Source organism: Sorex fumeus, unplaced genomic scaffold (genome assembly GCF_029834395.1).
Source record: "Sorex fumeus unplaced genomic scaffold, SorFum_2.1 ptg000008l, whole genome shotgun sequence".
Classification (NCBI taxonomy): Eukaryota; Metazoa; Chordata; class Mammalia; order Eulipotyphla; family Soricidae; genus Sorex; species Sorex fumeus.
Window position 1 is genome coordinate 87,054,521 of NW_026606065.1, and position 21,911 is coordinate 87,076,431.

At 39.3% G+C, this 21,911-nt stretch overlaps 1 protein-coding gene across 3 annotated transcripts in view; it reads right to left on the minus strand.

The window, feature by feature from the left end:
* HSPH1 (heat shock protein family H (Hsp110) member 1) overlaps positions 1 to 21,911 on the minus strand; it is a 28,704-nt gene that overhangs the window by 4,001 nt on the left and 2,792 nt on the right. For 2 of the 3 annotated variants that reach the window (XM_056109258.1, XM_056109240.1), the window contains exons 2-14: positions 21,565 to 21,622; positions 19,612 to 19,752; positions 18,653 to 18,775; positions 16,670 to 16,769; positions 14,540 to 14,673; positions 14,177 to 14,421; positions 12,641 to 12,869; positions 11,106 to 11,212; positions 9,229 to 9,362; positions 6,875 to 7,074; positions 5,189 to 5,320; positions 1,503 to 1,640; positions 619 to 744 (exon numbers count right to left, since the gene is read on the minus strand). In XM_056109258.1, the coding sequence (XP_055965233.1) occupies positions 619 to 744; positions 1,503 to 1,640; positions 5,189 to 5,320; positions 6,875 to 7,074; positions 9,229 to 9,362; positions 11,106 to 11,212; positions 12,641 to 12,869; positions 14,177 to 14,421; positions 14,540 to 14,673; positions 16,670 to 16,769; positions 18,653 to 18,775; positions 19,612 to 19,752; positions 21,565 to 21,622 (1,867 nt within the window). The remainder of the gene's footprint in view (positions 1 to 618; positions 745 to 1,502; positions 1,641 to 5,188; positions 5,321 to 6,874; positions 7,075 to 9,228; positions 9,363 to 11,105; positions 11,213 to 12,640; positions 12,870 to 14,176; positions 14,422 to 14,539; positions 14,674 to 16,669; positions 16,770 to 18,652; positions 18,776 to 19,611; positions 19,753 to 21,564; positions 21,623 to 21,911) is intronic. The other variant, XM_056109249.1, reaches the window with a different exon arrangement.

A 21,911-nucleotide genomic window follows, 5' to 3' on the forward strand; every position in this document is an offset into this window, starting at 1 on the left:
TCCAAAAACCACTTTTCCCAGTTTTGATTCTGATATTTATTCAGAGATAGATCTGGGAGGCCAGAAAAGATGAGTAATGGTATAAACAAGTCTTACGGGAAAAAATACTAATAGACCAAGCAACAAAGGAATCAGATTCACTTTAAAAATAGTGAGTCTGAGGTTTCTGAAAGTAAGGATTTTCTCTTATTTACCCTGTTGCCCCCAAAACTATTATGTCAGAGTCTGAATAAATACATAAAATCTTTCTTGTGGATTCCAAAAAAGCCACTGGGATAAACTAGAATAGAATAAATCCGCACTTCACTAGTATGTCCCTCTCCGTTTCTGTTGAGTGATTTTGTTTTTACAAAGTCCTAAAGCAAAGTTTAAATGTCAAACTTATGTTAAAACAACTTTATGTGGGATCTCAATTAAAACATCTCTAAGGGGCAGAAAAATAGGACAACGGGTAAGGCTCTTTGCCTTGCACCCAGCTGACCCAAGCTCCATCCATCCCTGGCATCCCATATGGTTTACAGAGCCTAGCATGAGAAATTCCTTCGGGCAGAGCCAGAAGTAATCCCAAGCATCACCAGGTATGGCCCCAAATCCAAAAAGAACACTCTTTAAACAAACCTGTTCACAGATGTACTTTTCATAAGGTCCACACAGCTTGTCCCTGAACTCATATACATATTCCTCCACTGCATTTTTAGCATCATTTCTCTCCTTCTCCAATTTATCCTGCATTATCATCTTACCCTGTCAGGAAACAGAAAAAAGATGAACTCCTTTTGTTTATCTGTAACTAAAATTTAACTTTAAGGTTTTGGTATTAAAATCAGTAATTTATATACATACTTTAACCTCAAATAAATTCTATGACATTCTTCATTTTTAAGTTCACACATAGATTTCACATTTTTATTGTAGTAATATAGATATACCTAAGATTAATATTAGCCAATGTACAATGGTCATACCATTTACCATTCCATATTTAAAGCAAAGATAAATTAATTTACTTACAGTACATTTACTGTTAAACTTTAAACCCAGAGTAACCAGTTCAGCAACAGAAAACTAAGTCTCAATTTTAACTGAGAGACCATGTCCAATGGACTGTGCTAAGCCAACAATGCTATCAATTTCTTCACAAAAATCTGAAAATCAATTTGTTTTTTTTTTTGGGGGGGAGGGTTCTTGTTTTTTTCCTGGGAGGGGATTATACTATATAATTCTTGGGGAAGCATCCTTAGGACTGAACCCAGGACCCCCTCAATGTTCAATTTTATATCAAGCAGAAATATTCTAAAGAGCTCTTTAAATAAAACCATCAAGATAACATTATTGCTAAAATATATTAAATAGAAAATCCTATAGGTTTGTCTTCATCTTATCCTAACAACTCCTCCTACTGCATGAATATGGTTAAGAATAAGCATCTCTTCAGACAAAGCCAACAACCAAACACAATCCAAAGTAATGGTGTTTACCATTAGTTGTAATTAGGTCCTTACCTCAGTCTCAATGTACATGTTAAGAAGGTCCTTCCCTAACTGCCAGACCAAGTTGGCTTCTATTGGTAGCTCAACATTCACCACCTTTATTTTGGCCTTTTTAGCTTCTGGAGGCTGGTCAACTTTCTTTTCATTAACCTTGGGAAGAGGGGATACAAAAAGAAAGAAATTCTTAATCCTTGGAAAAAAAAAAGGCGCCCTTCCCATTGTAGTGATGACTCAGACAAAAATAAAATACCCGAAATCATTCAATTTAATCTAGTCCCACCTTTTCATTTTAAATCCGGGATACCACTACCCACTGCCTTTCAGGATTCAACAGGGTGCTTTTCTCTTTTCATATTTAACTTAAGATTCATTCCTGTAAGAAATTTTCTTTGCAGATCTTCACTTTCTAACTGCTTTAAGCAAGTCAGTGTGTCCCCTCACCCAGCCCCATCAAATCCAAGCTACTGCCAAATTAACACATCTTTAAATGATAATCTAGAATCAAACAGTAACCCAAGGCAGACTCTGACCAGTGTTGACTACATTAAGATCAACTCTATTCTTATTAGCCCTTATATCCCAGAATCACACCTGCTTTAACTAAAATTAGCGTGTGCATATGTGCTTGTGCACGCATGCGCGCACACACACACACACACACAGACACACACACTCGTATTCTCATTTCAAGGGTCTTTCAAGTTGAATAATTTCTTAATACTGAAATACCAAATGAAACAATGAAATACGTAATTAAAAAAAATGCTTTACATACTTCCCAAAATAGGAAAAACACAGGATAAAGATGTAAGAATCCCCTATGGCCTTTAATCTTCCAAGCCTTTTCTATGTATTTCCACTGCTGCTGGTAGCACAAACACTATTGAGGAGATTCAGCTGCAGATCAGATTAGGAACAGGGAAGCCTATGAGGCACAGCAAATATCGTGTTGGGGTAATTGGGGAAGTTATAAAGGATACTAAAGTTCCAGACATTTTACATTAAGATACTGGTGGCCAAAAGACTTTCAATGATCTGCTTAAAATTATAGTCACATGAGACTAGACTGCCTATCTCCTAGACTTCTAATTAATGTGTCTTAGAAGCAAACGCCTGGAGAGAAGAAATGAACATAAACTTCCTCAAGAAAGTAATATCAATGGCCAAAAGGTACATGAAAAATAGTTCTATATAGATAATCATCAGGGAGATGCAAATCAAAACAACAATGAAATTATCTCACACCACAGAGACTGGCACACATTCAAAAGAACAAGAATAACCAGTGCAAGCGCGGATGGGGGCAGAAAGGGACTCTCATTCACTCTTTGGTGAGAATGCCAACTGGTCCAGCCTTTCTAGAAAACAATATGGACATTCCTCAAAAAAAACTAGAAATTGAGCTTCCATGTAACCCAACAATAGCACTTCTGTGAATATACTCTGGAGGTGCAAAAATACACAGCAAAAATGACAGATTCGTAACAGCCAGAATCTGGAAACAACCCAAGTGCCTGAGAACAGACAACCGTTAAAAAAACTCTGGTACATTACACAATGGAACACTATACAATTGTTAGGAAAAATGAAGTCATGAAATATGTTTATATATGGATGGACATGGAGAGTATCATGCCAAGTGAAATGAGTCAGCAAGGGAGGGACAGACATAGAATGACTGCACTCATTTTGGGGATAAAAAAAAATACTGTATGAGACTACACCCAAGGACAGTTGAGACAAAGGGTAGGAGGACTGGCTCACTGTTTGAAAGGAGACTGGCTCTCCTCAAATGCTGGGGGAGAAAGCAGTTTGAACAGAGAAAGGTCCACTGTGACAATGATGATTAGAAGGGATTGCTCTAGATGGGAGATGTGTGCTGAAAATAGGTAAAGGACAAAACACGATGGCCTATTATCTGTATTGTAAGCCATAGTGCCCAAAAGTAGAGAAAGAGACAGAAAAGTACCTGCGAAGAGGCAGGCTGGGGGGGGTGGGGGGTGGAAGAAGTGATGTAAGAGATATCAGGGACACTGATGGTGGGAAACGTACACTGGTAGAGGGATGGATGTTGGAACACTGTATGACTGAAACCCAATCGTGAAAGCATTATAAATAGTATCTCAGGGTGACTGAATTAAAAAAAAGAAATCACATGCCTATGAAGTACTAGACTATTGTCTGCAATTTTTGACCTAATCAATCTGTCGGCAAGTCCCAGGTGTTCCTCCCCCTCAGGTGATCATGAGAACCTTCCAACATATCGTGCAGACTATAAGGACAAGGAAAAATGAGAGGAAAAATGAGACAAATGACACTGACCTCTAGCAAAATAAAGGAGTGCAACAGACATATGGGAAACAAATGGCTATGCATGGTAGTATAACATTAAACCAACTGCTAGCAAAATCATTCAATTACAAAATGGTACTTGGCATGGCATGGATACGGAACCCTGTTGAGGGTATGTAAGACAATGTTCCAAAAGGAATACGTATTTGCACTTCCACCTAAAATCACGTAAGGTTACCCAAATATCATGTGCGAGACAGAGATGGGAAACTACTGACGAAAGTTTTAAGTGCTCAACATGAAGTGAAGGGAAATAATGCTGTAACTCAAAACCAGCAAGCTGCTCCTCCATCAACACGAATTAAACAAGAGAAATAAAAGGTGTCCAGAAACCAGTTCAGAACCTACAGACCATGACCAATCAGGGCATGGGAAGATTCAAACCTGGAAACTTTTACAAGCACAAAATGCATTTGATTCCAAACCTGTATTTGAGGGTAAGAATTCTATCCTCAGGGGTTGGAGCAATAGCACAGTGGGTCTGCCTTGTATGCAGGTCTGCCTTGCATGCGGCTGACCTGGATTTGATTCCCAGCATCCCACATGGTCCCCCGAGCACTGCCAGGAGTAATTCCTGAGTGCATAAGCCAGGAGCACCCCCTGTGCACCACTGGGTGTGACCCAAAAAGGAAAAATAAAATCTATTCTCAGAGTGTGAGGGGTTGGGGGAGGGAATCAAGACACTAATGAAAGGTTAATAATTTACATGCACCTTGAGCTGAGAATAACGTTTCTGCAAAGCATATAGTGATCTGGAGTTACAATGAATACCTCCCAATATCCATCTGACCGTGAATTTTGAAGGTCTGATGAGAAGCATTTTTTTAAGAGATAAAACGGTTTTAACTTTGCTTCTAATGCATACTGTGGAACTAAAGCACAAATTAGTATTTACTTTGAAACACAGTCTATTACCGGATGATCACAATTACTGTAAACCTGACTAGTGATTTGAAAGTTTACTAGACTCGTTTTACCCACGTACTTATCATTAGACTGGAAATGAATCACACAACATGGCGATGTTCCCATTTGTGCTCCAGGAATCAGCTGATCCCTCTAACTCTAAAGACAGCAAATGCTACATGCATTTGTCTCTTGGTGCTTTGGAGTGGCAGTTTTGATTATCAAGAGAAACTTTCAGTTCTAAAGTAGTTCCCTTTGTTGGGCGTAAGTACCTCTAGCTAGTTTTAGTTTTCATAAAAACCACACTGAAACAGAACAGGAAAAAATTATGTAGAAGAAAGTCATTTGGTGCTTTCTCTTGACACTGCAGATTTAACGATACCATTAATGATTACATGTTGCAACATCATCTAATGGAATGAACTAGAAGAGTCACTCACTTTGTCAGCATCAGGGGTTTTGTTTTCTTCTGAGGTAAGTTCAGGTGAAGGGGGAGACTGTGAGGTTTGGTGGCCATCAGTTTGTACCTGGGGCTGTGCTCCAGCTTCACTGTTGTCTTGCTGGATATTTTTCTGAAATGAAAGCCCAGGCACAAAGGATGTAGAAAGCAGGTGTACTTGTATAAATTTAAAAGGTTATTGGGCACCAAAGACAGTACACTGAATTTCTGAAATCTTAATAAGTGGGGGAGGAAAGATACTGGATAGAAAAGTAAAATGAACAGATTTTTTTTAACTTCTTAGAAATTTTAAACCTGTAAGAAATCCTTTGAATGACAGCAGTGAATAAAGTTAAACAACATTAAGTAGTTTTGACTGATGTGATGACGATCAAGATCGTTCCCTTAAGACATTTCACCTAGCCTTGTAGACATTAACCAAAAAAAAAAAAAAAAAACAGAGGAAACAGATTTACTCCACTGTTCCAGAAGCAAGTTTCCCACACCAAATTTCAACAGCACCATTATACATGGACATATCTGTATTTCCAATGAACTGAACAATTAAATAATATCTAGCTGCTATGTTTTTGGGTTCAGCATTTCAGCTAAGATATGTAAGACCCTCAGTCCCCACTAAAGATCAATCCAGCAATTTCTAGCTCAAAAGCTCTCAGGACAAAGAACATGCACCACATGTTAGTAGGTCTCGGTCCCCAGCAAGTCAGTCCTTATTGATGACTTTCTGCCATCCTTGAGAGAAACTGGACACGTTCTAATTAACTATTTTATGCCCACTCTGAAGTCTCTCGCATTTTTCTTTTAGAGCTGCAAGATCCTAAAGGCAGACACTAAATATTCAGAAATACAGCATTCCTGATATGCAAATATATCCACAAAAGGTCCTTGAGACTGATACAACAGGCACTGATTATTGGCGTCTGTAGTCAAATAGAAAGAATACGGCACGGGTCATTTAACTTGGTATACTGAAGTTCTCAGATGACCACAAAAATGAGGCTCAGACATTAACACCCCCTCATAAGCTTCTCAGAAATATTAATAACATTTTCAGACCCCAGCATACCACACTTTTTAAATTCTAAATTGTACCACCTGCCTCTTCATTTAAGCTATAACCCAGTTCACTAGTCAGAATTTAACTGCTAAACTATTTTAAAGTTTATTAAAATCCTCTTTACCATGTAAAACTATCACTTATCCTTAAAGAATGTGAACACAGGATGTAACAAATTTCTTTTCTCATATTAATCAGTTCTTCCACAACAAATCATGTAAGTAAAAAGAAAGATTCTGGAACACCAATTTTGTCATACAATAAAGAAAGAAAGGTTAATACTTAGTAGAGATTTCACTGGATAGTATTTTTAAGTATTTTTAGGTGGTTTTCTTAAAGAATCACCAGATAATACCTGATTTTTCCACATGTGGTCATGTCTTTTCAAAACTGTAATACACCAGTTCAAATTACATTAAGCAGAATTTAATCACAATTCACTAAATTCCAAGTTACAAATCATCTAGCAATTGCTATTATCACAGCACCTCAAATTCTAATCGAAATGAAGAAAAATGGATTTCCATTCTTTCCTTACCCTGCTCCTACAGAGTTTAGAATTAACTCAGCTCTTTATCCAAATTCAAAGGCTTACATAGACAAACTTACATCAGTGTCCGAGTTGTCAGGTTGTCTTTCATTCTGACATTCCATGTCCGACTCCACTTCACTCTCCTCAGCAGGAACTTTCTCCACCATCGACGCCGTGGAGATGGTGAAGATGCCATGGGTATTGACCCGCACTTTGACTTTCACTCGAGACTTTTCCCCATCTTTCTGTGCAGAAACATTCTGAACTACGAATCGACCTAAAAGGAAAAGTAACTGACAATTTTCAAACAGAACCTAGATCTCTGTAAAGGAAACATACAAGAAATACAAAGGCCTGGACCAAAGCAATACTACAGCGGGTAGGGTGCTTGCCTGGCACACGGTCAAGCCAGGCTCTATCCACAGTACACCATATGGTCCAGGAATAAGTCCTGACTGAGCACTACAGGGTGCAAGTCCACCCCCCCACAAAAAAAAATGACAAGATATAAAGTTTAAAAACCATAGCCATTTCAACATCTTCTGCCCATTTGCTCTACAAACTGAATTAGACTTAAGTCCATTTAATGAATTTATTCTGTAAATACAGCCTCCCACCCTTTAAGAGGGGGCAGGGGTCGAGGAGTATGTAAGGGGCTCCTAAACAATGCTCAGAGAGCCAGGGAACCTCTGTCAGCAGATGTTCCATGGCCAGTCATGGTGACAGACAGGGTTCAGCCAAATGATAATGAGGAGCCATCAGGGTTACACCTTAAAGAGCTACATTAGACAGTGCGTGGGGGGCTTTCACAGGCAAAGCCTTTTGCATCCTTTCTCCCCAGCCCATAAATTAGGCATTCAGACATAGAGGGTACCCATAATACTGGCAATTAGCCTTAATATGACACGCATTCTTCAAAGGGACAGAGCACTCTTGTGACTGTTTTTATTTAACAATTAGGACACAGACACAGTGTAAGGTACTGATGACAAGCAATGCCTACCCTATTTTCTGGATGAATGAACACAAACCAGTCGTGAAAATCTATTAGCAAGTGCGTTAAGGCAGATGATAGCAAGTGCACGCTGCATTTTAATCCTAAACATCTTTTAGGGAATACACTTTTTGACAATGAAAACCATTTTCCAATTTTTAAAAAGGAACAGTAAACTAAAATCACTTTCAAAGATTGAAATTATGATTAATACAGCTTTTCCAGAGGCATTACTGAGACATCTTTAGAAGTGCAGACTGAGTGGCTGTGTGATATGGGCACACACACAGAAATCCCCACTGCTGCCCCAAATTGCTGAGATGAGCCCGAGAAACCTGCCATTAGGGACTGCTGGGGAGAAAAAGACCCAGAAGATGACTCAAGGCTTTGAAATAAAGTGCATAGGGAAGGCAAGACATTGTAAGCTTCATCCACAGGGCCTCACAGGCAGCAATACAGCCCCCTTGGGTAGGGCATTTGTCTTGCACGCGGTTGACCTGGGTTTGATTCCTCCGTCCCTCTTGGAGAGCCTGGCAAGCTTCCCACGGTGTATTCAATATGCCAAAAACAGTAATAACAAGTCTCACAATGGAGACGTTACTGGTGCCAACTCGAGCAAATCGATGAACAACGGGAGGACAGTGCTACAGTGCCACTCATAAAGAGCAGACTGGACAAGAGAATAATTCCTGAGTCAGGAGTAACTGGTGAGCATCACCAGGTGTGGCCCCGAAACAAAACAAACAAAACCCCCACAATATTGGGCCAGAGATAGAACAAGGGGTTAAGGTGTTAGCCTTGGATCTGGCTGCCCCTACTTCAATCCAGGACTGTGCAGTCCCCCAAGCAGAGCTGGACCATGAGCGCAAGTGTGATCCAGTGAACTCCCCCACTATGAAAAGGATACACAGTTAAAAAATAGCTTCTGTGGTTTCTGAGTCAAATTTTAAATTGGACATAGCATTTTACCCAAAGAAAAGATTATTATTCAAAGCAGGTGAGCTTTTTAAAACAGGTATCACATTAGAATAGGAAAAATAATCAATGAAAGTAGTTGGAAAAGTTTCATGTCCACAGACTAGTTTACTCAATAAAATGAAGTCGTATCGCCATCACCTCTATCTAAACTGCAATGTCTTTTCACAGAATTTCTTCCAATTAACAGTTGTTTTTTTTCTCTCTTTTTTGGCTCACACCCGGCAATGCACAGGGGTTACTCCTGGCTCTGCACTCAGGAATTACTCCTGGCTGTGCTCAGGGGACCATATAGGATGCTGGGAATTGAACCCAGGTCTGCCACATGCAAGGCAAAACGTCCTACCCGCTGTGCTATATCTCTACAGCCCCTTAACACTGTTAAGAGTTAAAAAAAAAAAAAATCTTCAGTTTGTACTGAGTTGTCTTGAAAATAGCAAATATGCATTGATAACGGCTTACCTATTTTTGCTTCTGGATATGGAACTCCCTTAGGATCAGAATAGAAAGCTTCGAGCTCAAAAGGCCCCCTTCTCAAGAAGGTAAGAACTTTAGAGAAAGGTGCAGGATGATTGCGGCTGAACACTTCGTGAACGCTAGGGAAAAGGAAAAGGCATTTTATTCAATACAATTCGAATCAAAGTTTCCAATGATACTTTTTTAATGGGAAAACAAACAAAACACTAAGGTTCTTCTGGATTCACAAAAGAAGAAAATGGCATCGTGTTGCCTAACTTCAAACTGTATTACAGTAATTGAAAAGGTGTTGGCAGTGAAAATATATGCATACCAATGGAAAGGAATTCAAAGTCCAGAAAGAAGCACATTGACTGACAATCTATGACAAAGCAGCCACCATCACATATACTGGAGAGGAAGGAAACTTTCAGACAAATGGTGTTATGAAAACCAGATGTCACATGTAAAGGATAAAATTGGATTACTCTAATCCCATGAACAAAAATAAATTCAAAATGATTAATGACCTGGATGTCGGACCCAAACCATAAGGAACACAGAACATAAAATACAGATTTCAAACTAAAACCAAAATAAATAAATAAAAACACTACACTTACTAACATTAGAAATGGCTTGAGACTCAGCCCCAATATCAAGGGAAGTAAAAATATAGGAAAACAAATACAGCTACATTACATTGAAAACTGTACAGCAAAAGAAAACAGAACTGAAACAGAACCTACCGCATGAGAACATTAATACATTCATATTTGTATACCCACCCTCTATCTATCCAACATGTGGTCAATATCTAAGAAATGTGAAAAACACACACAACTAAAACACAATTTAAAAATGAATAGAAGGGGCTAGCCCCTTATAGCTAAAGCTTATCTGCCTGGCATTCATGAGGTCTGAGTTCCTTCAGTTCTCAGGACTGCAAGACCCCAGCCTGGGGGCTGGAGTGATAGCACAGCAGGTAGGGCGCTTGCTTTGCATGCGGCCGACCCGGGTTCCATTCCCAGCATCCCATATGGTCCCTGAGCACCGCCAGGGGTAATTCCTGAGTCCAGAGCCAGGAGTAACCCCTGTGCATCGCCAGGTGTAACGCAAAAAAAGCAAAAAAAAAAGACCCCCAGCCCAGCCCAGGCAACACTGGGCATAGCCCTGGAGAGCAGAATCCTGAGTGCTGCTGCGCCCAGGATTCGAATCAGCTTCATCTGGTCCAGCAGGCCGTGGAAGTGCTTCCAGGCTTTGTGAACACTGCTAAAGACTGCGTATCTCTACTTGGGAGATACTTCTCTGAACAGGGCAGACAGATGCCAAATAGGCATAAGAAAAGACGTTCACCAATGATTACTAGGGAAATGCAAATCAAAGCCACAAGGACCTTCTCATCTCACCTCACCTTTGAGAACTGCTTTACATACAAATGAACAGTCATTGGTGCAGGTATACAGAAAAAAGAACCCTGATGTGCCACTGCGGGGGAATGGAAACTGGTACCACCATTTGCAAAGAGCGCCCTCAAAAGCCAAAAACAGAACTACATAGGACTCAGCAACCCCTCACATTTGCCTCCTACATTACACGACCCCATCAAAGGGTGATTCTCGGCGCATATGCTGCCCGAGCCCATGTAATGCTTGTGCCCACGTGGCCGAGCACATGTGGTCCCCGAGAACATGTGTCGCCCGTATCTCCCCTCTTGAGATGTGTACTTTCATGTCTAATGCTAGGATGTGTGTAGGGGCTCTCTCCGCCCTTGGAGAAGCCCGTGTTCTCTCAAGTACATTACTCTCTGACTCTCTCCACCTCCACACCTTAAAAATCCTCCAAATTTAAAAAAAAAAAAAAAGTGATTCTCTGCTACATACCCTTCAGGTTCTTCCGAATCATGATTCCATACCAATGATATTGGAAAAGGGACTGCATCAGTGACAGAAAATTCTCTGACCTTAAACGCTGGGGAAAGGATTGCGCACTGAAAAAACAAAAACAGAAAGATGACGAGAATAAAAATTTCAACTCAACTTTTAATACAAAATTCAATTCAGATAGGATGGATAGTCTACGGCCATACCACCCTGGACGTGCCCTATCTCATCTGATCTCGGAAGCTAAGCAGGGTCGCTCGCGCCTGGTTAGTACTCGGATGGGAGATAGGGTGGGTAGGTTTAAATTCAAATTCAAAATGGCAACTGTACAAGTAATAGCAAGAATAAATGTCTTTTGCATAAATATATGGCAATCATTAAATATAAAAGTAACAGTTTATCTTAGGATAGTAACTGATTTATCAGCAAATTTCTTAGGGCTTATCCAGAAATGCCCTGGTGATAGTAATTTAATTACAAGCTCTATCTTCTGAATATGGGTATATCGTCATAAGAAGTTCTCAACACCTTTCAAATGACCACAAAACTAAATACAAAGCCCCAAATAGTCATATTTTCAACTAATTTTTAACTAACTTTATGAATAAAGCAGGGTCACACTTCTATTTGGGGTGCCGCTAAACCAAGTTCCACAAAAATTACTTAATATGATGATTAAACAGAAGTTCGCTGAACCTCTGAGGAGCACAGGAGTCCTCAAGAGGGCCCCCAAAAAAGTTTCACCGACAGAGCTTTCTTTATAAACTTCCAATGTCTGGATACAGATCAATGGAGTAATAACCCACTAACGAAGGAAAAAATTAAAACCCTGTAAGATACAATAATGTTGATACCATGAATTTTCAGTAAACATCAATACATGCAAGTTCTATATTCTTTTTAGTTGTAAAGGCAGTCAAGTCTAAAAGTCTGTCTATATAACTCTTTTGTTTTATATTAAACTGTCTAATCAAAATTCAAATGTTAACCTGATAATTAAATCTACTTACAGTTCTAAGACTATTATTAAAGAAAAAAAAATCAATGTTAATTTCTACTTGTATTCTTTTTGTCCAATGCTACGCCTGAGTTGCTTTCTTAGATAAACAAGTTAGAACCAATTTGTGAAAAGGAGCAGGTATACTTATAATCCATCTGTTAACCCTACAAACTGCCCAAATCAAGTGCTTATTGTAGCAAACTGCCATTCTAATTTCCCCCAATGTGCTTTGTAACAAGCGTCACCACCACACAACTAATTAGCACTCTACAGCTGTTTCCTGCGATCTTCTCAGGATTAGGCCTGTTCTTAATCACTGGTTTGACATATCCCTTAATTTAATTATAAATTTCCTAGACCTTCCAGAATTGTCGAATTCTAGCCTCCCCCTGGATTTATTTTGAAGTAACTTCCTTTCAATGCCCTTAAAAGGCAAAAGTTGGCTCTGGCTACTTACGTGGCCCTGCCCTGACAAAATAAAGCAGAACATGCTTATGGAAAAAACAGCAAAAGAAAGGAGGACGGAAAGTGGTACCTGTAGCGCACAACCCCGGGCAACTGCTTCATCTGCATTGAGGGTGGTGCTAATATCCTTCCCAAAAAATCTGGCAATTTTTTCTTTCACAGCTGGAATTCGTGTAGTGCCTCCAACGATCTCAACGGCACTCACATCTTCTATTCTGAGCTGAGTTTGTTCCATCAGTGAATAAAGAGGAATCTCAATCCGTTGCAAGAGATCAGTACAGAGTTCTTCAAATTGTGCCCTTGAAATCATAAGAAATATTTTAACAACCATTTTTAAAGGTTATTCTAGAAAATTTTCTAGTTAAACACAAAACAATCAGTGGTGGTGAATAAGCACTGGTGGAGGGATGGGTATTCGATCATTGTGTAACTAAAACCCAAGCACAAAAATTTGTAAATCTACAACTGTACCTAATGGTGTTTCACTAATAAAAATCTGAAAGAAAAAAATCTAAGTACGTAAAAATAAATAAAAAACAAACACAAAGCAATTAGCCTTATCAACTGTTTCTTTTCCAACATCGTATACTCTAATTTCACTGTAATGTTGTAATTTGTAACTTTTGTTATATAACTACAAGAAAAAAGAACATGGAGAAAAATCACTTAAGAATGTTACTAGAAGAAACTGTATTTGCCACATTGCCATTTTAGACCTCAATGTTTTTATGTGATACCATTCTCATTATTTTAAGAATTTACATATCATTAAGGGCTGGAGCAATAGCATTTTGCCTCACATGCAGCTGACCCAACGGACCCAGGTTCAATTCCTCTGTCCCTCTTGGAGACCCCAGCAAGCTACCGAGAGTATCTCGCCCGCACGGCAAAGCTTGGCAAGCTCCCGTGACGTATTCGATATGCCAAATACAGTAGCACCAAGTCTCACAATGAAGACGTTACTGAGCCCACTCGAGCCAATCGATGAACAGGAGGACAGTGCTACAGCGCTACACGTCTTTAACAAGTATTTCTAGGAAGTATTTTGTGGGAAAAAAAAAAAACTACTGGCCCAGAAATGCAGAAAGGAAAAACATACCTAAGAGGAATCATCTTAAAGGGTAGCTAATATAGACCATTTAATTGGAGGGGAGAGGGGGGTCACACCCAGAAGTGCTTAGGAGTGACCCCTGGAGGTGCACGGGGACTATGTGGTGCCAGGTCACATAGAAGCTGCCATATGCAAGGTCACTGCCCTATCACCTGTACCATCTCTCTGGCCCCAGAACAGATCGTTTGGAACAGGGACGGAGATAAGATAATAACCTTGCAAGGTTCAATCTCTGATACCACTAATGGTCACCAGGCGCTATCAGAACTGACTTGGAGCAGAGAGCCTGGACTAGTCCCCTGCGCACCACCACTTATGGCCAAAACTGCTCAAAAATAAATACCCTCTTTGCAGAACTCACCTGGTGTTGAGTCTTTCCAGCATAAAGCATAAAATTTTCTTGTGTTGGTCAAGATTTAATACCGCCAAGAGAACTGATACTGAGTTTAATCTAGCTGAATTCTATTTAAATCTAGTAGAATTTTCAACACAAACCTGTTCATCTTTCCCGAAACATCTTTGTCATTCATAAAGCACTCAATATTCAGTGGTATGTCCGTGCTGTTAGAGCTCATTAGCTTTTTCAATTTTTCACACTCTTGATACAGACGAAGGAGAGCTCGAATCTTAGATTTTGCATCCAATTTGTACTTAGTTTTAAATTCTGCACAAAAATGTTCCACTAACTTTTCATCAAAGTTTTTTCCTCCTAAGAATGGATCAAACGCGGTTCCCAGTACCTAAGTTAGTTTAAAATAAAAAAATCTGATTATTACTTTAATCACACCTGCAAACTCAGCAACTGAAAACAACATAATACATTTCATATATTTGGTTAGTCCAACTTAATGACTTTACCTTCAACTTTCCCTTGTTAAAAGCACAGGCAGAAACTTGAAAGGCCGAATGTCCCATATCAACAAAAACCACCACCCGAGGTTTCTCATCTGGGCCTGGGAGATCCTGCTTATAAATTCCATAATTCAAAGCAACTACAAAAAAAAAATTATGTTTCAATTCTTTGGTTCACATTTTCTTAGAAACTTAACTGTTACCAATATAGTAGCACATACAGGATACTTGATTATACTTCAAACAATGGAAGTTATAGAACAATGCTTCCAGACCAAACTTCATAATAATCTTTGAGCCATCAACTACATCTTCCCTTTCGTATCAGGTGCTATGTTACCTTTCAACATAAAACCAGGAGGCAGTAATGCACACATGATAAAAATACAATGAAATGTAATCACATGCAACTAGCCACAAATTATATGGAATTCATTATACAACATTTATATGATCACTCTAGAGAACTAAGAATTTTATAACTAAAACAATTCTTACTCAAGTTTTTAGGCATCAAATTTTAGAGGCAAGTATCCAATCTACCTATCTTTCTTAACTTTATCCAAATTTTAAAACCACTACACACTTCTAGTCATGTGCCTTTATAGTTACCTTAAGTTTGCAACAACTATGTGAGAAACATGACAGAAAACTCTTAATTGCTCTGCCCAAATACACAATAACTGATCTTCAGCTCACATCTAATCATAATTGATAAAATCTCTAGACCAAGACTTCTTTAAAATTTTCCACTCTCACCCCATTATACCTGAGAAATTGTTTTCACTTGACCCAAATATATAGGTATATGAAGTAAGCATACAAATGAAATATTTACTGAAAACAAATCACAATCAATTTTAAAACCCATTTTTAAAAAGTTATGTGGCTCCCTCCCCCATGTAGTAGCACTGTCCTCCCGTTGTTCATCGATTTGCTGGAGAGGGCTCCGTAACATCTCCATCGTGAGACCTGTTGTTACTGTTTTTGGCATATCGAATAGATCACGGGGAGCTTGCCAGGCTCTGCCATGCGGGCGAGATACTCTCTGTAGCTTGCCGGGCTCTCCGAGAGGGGCGGAGGAATCGAACTTGGGTTGGCAGAGTCGGCTGCTTGCAAGGCAAACGCTCTACCCGCTGTGCTAGTTGCAAATACAGTTCAAGAAGCTAGGCTTTTAGATAGTTTCGCAGATTTACTGGTCTATTACCCCCTTTTCAAGGGGAAAACAAACAAAAAAAATCACTCGGCACAGTTCCCAGGAAATCCATTCTTCTTTAACTGAAAAAAGCAAAGTGCGCCTACTGCACCCCAGGTTTCACCCCAGGGCCCTCCTGCCCCACTGGACCATCCCAGGCAGAGTTATCACTCACTGTGGGAAATTGCTCTAGGAGATAGTAACTGTGCTTTGCTCATCACAGTATACTCAACCTAATACAATGCCTGGCAAATGGTCTCAATTTTAAGATTCAACTCCAAGTTGTATGTATTTGGGAAATACAGGAGGGAAATTCATAAAATCTGTATCAATACTTGAATTCAAAGCAGTTACGAAACCCATAATGGAAAGAAAGGTTTTGGCAAAACTTGTTTCTACTCTCTGACAACCAAAAATTAAAAGTCTACGTAGCCAGTTCTAAAGATAAAACAAATCCAGATCAATTTTTCTCTAGGGGGTGGAGAGAACACTCACTAGGCTGGAGAGCAAGTCCAGTGCACTCGTGTGTGGGGCCCTGAGAACCAGCCTGGAGTAGTTCCCCTTAGCACTGCCAGTTCTAAGATCCTCCACCAATATTTTTGTTTAAAAAAAAAAAAAAGCGATTCACTATAGACATCTACTGAACAGCAGGTGACTCTACCTTGAAATATTAAAACACTTTTGTTGCTACTTGACTGTTCTATTACCAAGGGCTTGAGAAGGCTGAGGAAGAGGGTAGAGTTAAGTTTTTCTTCGTCTGTTTTGTAATGCCAGGAATACAACACGGGGTCTCTGCACTGAGTTATATTCCAGGCCCTCAAGTATTTTTTAATATGTTGTTTTCACATCTACATGCAAAAACATATACTAATAATAGTACCATGTGTGCTATAACTCTAGGTTTGACATTTCTATCAGAAAAAAAAGCTTTTTTTCCTCACCAGCTGTCATGTCATTCATAAGCCTTAGGCAGTTCAGGCCAACAATTTGAGCAGCATCCAATACAGATCGTCTCTCTGCATCCGTGAAGAAAGAAGGGACCTACGAGCAAGGCAGAAAAGAATGTTACCTCTTTAAAAATGAAAAACAAAACCAAACCTACAAAATACAAATCCCTTACAATATATTTCACAACAATTCAGGTAAATTTTGGTCTAATCAAGCCACAAAACAAACAGAAACCTTAGATTTTAACTTCTGGCAATTTTCTTAGCTTTCGGAAACAGTAACTACCTTTTTTGTTTATTTGGTGTCACACGCAGAAGTACTTGGAGAACTACATGTAGTGCCAGGAACAGAACAGGGGTTGGCCACATGCAAGGCAAACATCTTAACCTCTTTATCTTTTCAGCCTTAGTAACTACTTTTGAAATGAATGTCCTAAAAGTGGTCCCTAAGGGCAAATTTTAATCTGAAATCAAATTATGAATACTCCAAATATCTGAACCAAAGAAAAGGCTTCAAGTGTAAGGAAATGAACTTAGCCATTCTATGTTTTACTGCACTGCACCGCACTGTCCTCCCATTGTTCATCGATTTGCTCAAGCGGGCCCAGTAACGTCTCCATCATGAGACTTGTTGTTACTGTGTTTGGCATATCGAATCCGTCATGGATAGCTTGCCAGGCTTTTGCCGTGCAGGCAAGATACTCTCGGTAGCTTGGCGGGCTCCGCGAGAGGGGCGGAGGAATTGAACCTGGCTCGGCCAGGCCGGCCACACGCAAACCGCTGTGCTATCACTCCAGCCCAATGTTCTACTAACAACTGTAACAGTCAGTCAACATTTAATGTTAAATATATTTAAAAAGGACTGGACAAAGAGTACAAGAGGCACTTGACTTGCACACAGATGTCCCAGGTTCAATCCCTGGAATCATACACGGTCTCCTGAAGTCTACCAAGGATGACCCCTGAGCTCAGATTCAGGACTAAGCCCTGAGTAGTGCTGGGTGCAAGCCAAAAGAAAACAAAAGGACTCAACAATTAAAAACTGTTTACAGGTGGATGTGAGGCAGAATGTAAATTATGGAAAACAACATGAAAGGATTCCTCAAAAAAAAAAAATCAAAAATAAATTCAGGGATGGTTCATCGGTAGACTTATTATGCCTCACGTGTGAGAGGCTTTGAGTTTGTTCCCTGCCACTGCAAAAGTAATAATTCAAATAACCCCCTGGAGGCTTGCTCTTCAAGTCCATGTTCTCCCTTGAACATGGAGTTTGCTGTTCTCTTGACTCTTTGCTTGCTTTTTCTACTCTGTGTTCTCTCTCCCAAACACATTTCTCTCCCTTCACGTCTAAATCAGTTTCAATAAAATCTTGTTTCACCAAAAGAAAAAATTAAACTACTCTCTTGAGAGTTATTATGCCAAATGAAGTCAGAGAAAAAAAAGGACATTATCTTTTGCTCTTATGTAGAATCTGTGTTCTAGCGTTTTGGGAGATGGTTAGGGTGGGGGATGTAGGGAAAGAGGGGTATCGGTAAGAAGAAGGTGACACCTTAGGTGATACTTAGGGGACCAAGGTTTGAATCCAGCACTTTGCAAGGTGTCGGTACATCCCATGCCCAAGCACTGCATCGGTAGGTAAAACAAGGCATTAGCATAATGGTACTCAACTAAGGATGGAATCCAAAAAGCTCCTGTGTAAGTACACCAGTTGTCCACCGGTGTACTAACTAGATTACTAAAGTCTCCAGCTTGATCTGTCTGTAGCATCAAAAGAGCGCCAGAAGTGATTTTAATTTGCGCCTCCTGATAAGAATACCTGGAACTTACTTCTAGGTGAAACTACTCAAACCTACTCCAAAATACCTTTGTACTCCATAAGAACTTTATTCCCTAGTAACAGAACAGCTTACACACTTTTGACAATTAAGTGCAACAAGAAGGCAATTAAAATTCACTACCTTGCCGAATCCTACTTACTGAAATAACACAATCTGTCACTGGTTTCTTGAGATTGTTTTCAGCAGTTTCCTTTAACTTAGTCAAAAGCATGGCAGTTATCTGTTCCACACTAAATAAATGTTCTTCATCCATGTACATAACCTATATTGAAAGAGAAAAGTTTTCAATACCAAGGTACTTGAAGGCAAATTTCCACTGTCACTAAAAGATGAATCATTGGAATAAATATTGTGTATCTATCACCAGACAGGAATGCCTCTACTAGTTTAAAAAAAGATCTCTGCTTGTATTACACTTCTCTCTCCAACTACAACTAGGGTGGTTAAGACCTGCACGATGAAGCAACACAATTTAGTTTCCTTCACCCATTAAGAAAACCAATTTTTCTCATTTCCAAGAAGCTTTAAGAAGCACAAATGAGAAGTCCAGGGATGGTTCAGCAGCCAAAGGGCCTGCCTTGCAAAGGGGAGCTGGCTATTCAAGTTTCATCCCAGACTCTATCATATGCTCAATTATCACCCAGTGGCTCTGCTGCTTGGGCCCCTGGGACCCTGGCAAAGTGTGAACCACCACAACTGAAAAGAAGGAGCCCGGGGAAGCACTGAACCAAGTGTGGGAACCTGAAGTCAATGCCAGAGCCAGGTGTTCAAGCACCACAATTAATTGTGCAATACTCCCCAGATGGCACCACAGCCTACATGTGACCTGATTATTCCAACAGAGGAAAGGGAAAAGAAATCGAAGACAGTTTTTAAATTAAATTTTAAAAATAGAAATTAAATTACAGCAGTATGTACTACGTGAGAAAATTTCAACGGCACTTTAAACATATACCTACAATTAAAGAATAAAAAAAAACTGAAAAAAATCTTAAAAAAAAAAAAGAAAACGTCTTGTCTGTTGAAAGCTTAATGTTTTTCTTTATAGAAAAATTAAAGTTTCCTAATAAAGAATCAAAGGTTGATCAATTTTATTACCTTTATTCCAACTCCACCATTTTTCATCGAAACCAAATCATAACTTAAATTTCCTTTCGCCTTTTGAATGAAGGGGTCACTGAATGCTCGGCCATGGAATCTCTTGAAGTTAGACACTGTATTGTTTGCATGAGTGATTTGCTGGGGGGGGGGAATAAAATATTAATTTTTTTCTAATACCAATCAATATTTTTCAACAATTTCACAGAAAGTGAATTAAAGAACTCAAATCATAGTGATAAATCTTAACTTTTCTCAGAGCTCTGAATTTCCTCAGCTATGAAAGAACTATTTTTACAGAAATGCCAGAAGGTAGGTTAGGAAGAAGAATTAGGCAAAATTTAATAGACTTTAAACATCTCATAACCAAAAAATTAAAATTAAAACTTCTAAAGTTACTAGCTCACAAATAATGAAAGTATATTATTTTTATCTTTCTGTTCTTTCAAAAGAAAAATGATAGCTTACAAGTACTCATGTTTAAATAAGAAATTTAAATGTTTAAACACTAAAATTCCATTTGATTCTAATACTGTGCAAAGGAATGTCTAGCAGTCTACAGGCTAGATTTGAACCTTACCTGATTCTCCTGAGGTAACTGAGAAAATGCAGTAGCCTTTGAGTATTCTAAAAGGCCCTATTTTAGACAGACTGTTATTTACTAAAGCACTTCCTGAAATTCTTAGTATCGTTGTTACTCCTTTCACTATGCTTCCCTGTTCTCTCCTTTCTCCCTCTCTTTTGTATCTCTTCCAACTAGCCATAATATAGATGTTTCATTTATAAGACTGTTACAGTAATTAAATAAATTTTCACTCCTCTCAAAAAGTTTTATTCTCCTTTGTCACTGTTCTTTTCTCCCCAGTCCCAAGAGATCAAGCTATGTAATTTCTGTCTCTGTCTGTCTCTCTGTCCTCCCGTTGTTCATCAATTTGCTCGAGCGGGCCCAGTAAACGTCTCCACTGTGAGACTTCTTGTCACTGTGTTTGGCATACTGAATACTCTCGGTAGCTTGCCAGGCTCTCCAAGAGGGGTGGAGGAATCGAACCCGGCTCGGCTGGGCTGGCTGCGCGCAAGGCAAACGCCCTACCGCTGTGCTATCACTCCAGCCCATTAAATAATAAATAACCCATGAAATTCTTTTTTAAAAACTTACTGGGAGCCAGGGAGATAGATTAAAGGACAAAAAACAAAATCAGTGCTTGTGGGACCACACGAGAAGCCCCTGGGGCACTGAGGTAGGCACACCCCAGAGAGTACAGGGTAGAGCCCAATTAAAAAAAAAAAGAGCCCCCCAAATCCCTTAGCCCAATATACCTAAAATATTACCATTTCAATGTATTATTAAAAAAAAAGTTTTTTTCTCTTTGAGGTCTTCCAAATCTCATGTGCAATTTTTAACTGCCATTTCATTTAGACAAGGAACATTTCAAGCACTAGTCACAATAACTATTGAATAAATAGCATAGTCTAGACACAAAGTTCTCCAGTCCTACCTTAATAAAGCCACCAGAAACGCTTTTAAATATGAACTTCTGACAAGTTCCTTCTATAAAAGAAATACCTCATAAACTGAGTATCATGAAAAACTTCACATGAAAGGACGTTTTAAAATTACAGAATTCATTAGAAGGTAGCAAATTACAAATTAAGGTTGGCAGATTAAAAAAATGTTTAAGCATACATTTTTCAATAAAAGAAAAGGATGTAAGGAAAAAGGAGCCATCTAAAAGCCACCACAAAGGGTATCTGTCAGCTATTTCTCAAAGCCCCAAAATAAAAAGTTGGGTACTTCATATTCTTGTGTGTTCTTGAGATTTACTTGCCCCTTAAGAAGTGACCAGGCTTCAGGGGTGTGTCCAGGGACAGAGCACATGCTCACAAAGGATATGGCCCAGGGTTTAGCTCCTAGGCCCACAGGAGAAAAGTGATCAAAACCCTTCAAGTACATACCTGATTTTTGGCTGCAACTCCAATTGTTCTATTTTTGGATCCAAACGATATGACTGATCTAGAAGAAATATAAATCGCTTTTCAAAAATGCCATAATGCATTAACGTGGGCAGTTTAAACTGAGAAAATCCAGATGGTTAGGAGGGGCCAGGGACAAACAGCATAATTTAAGCCTCTAAAGCTTTGGGGTAAGATACTCAAAGGAGGTTCATCTCTCACTGCTACTCCCGTGGGCAGTCCCTGCCACCCCTCCCCCAAAAGCTGGCCTGGTCTCTAGAGTTCCCAATTATTAAGAAGTGGATATGAGCCCTGAAAATACTGTGGGTATTTAAGGAGTATTATTAACA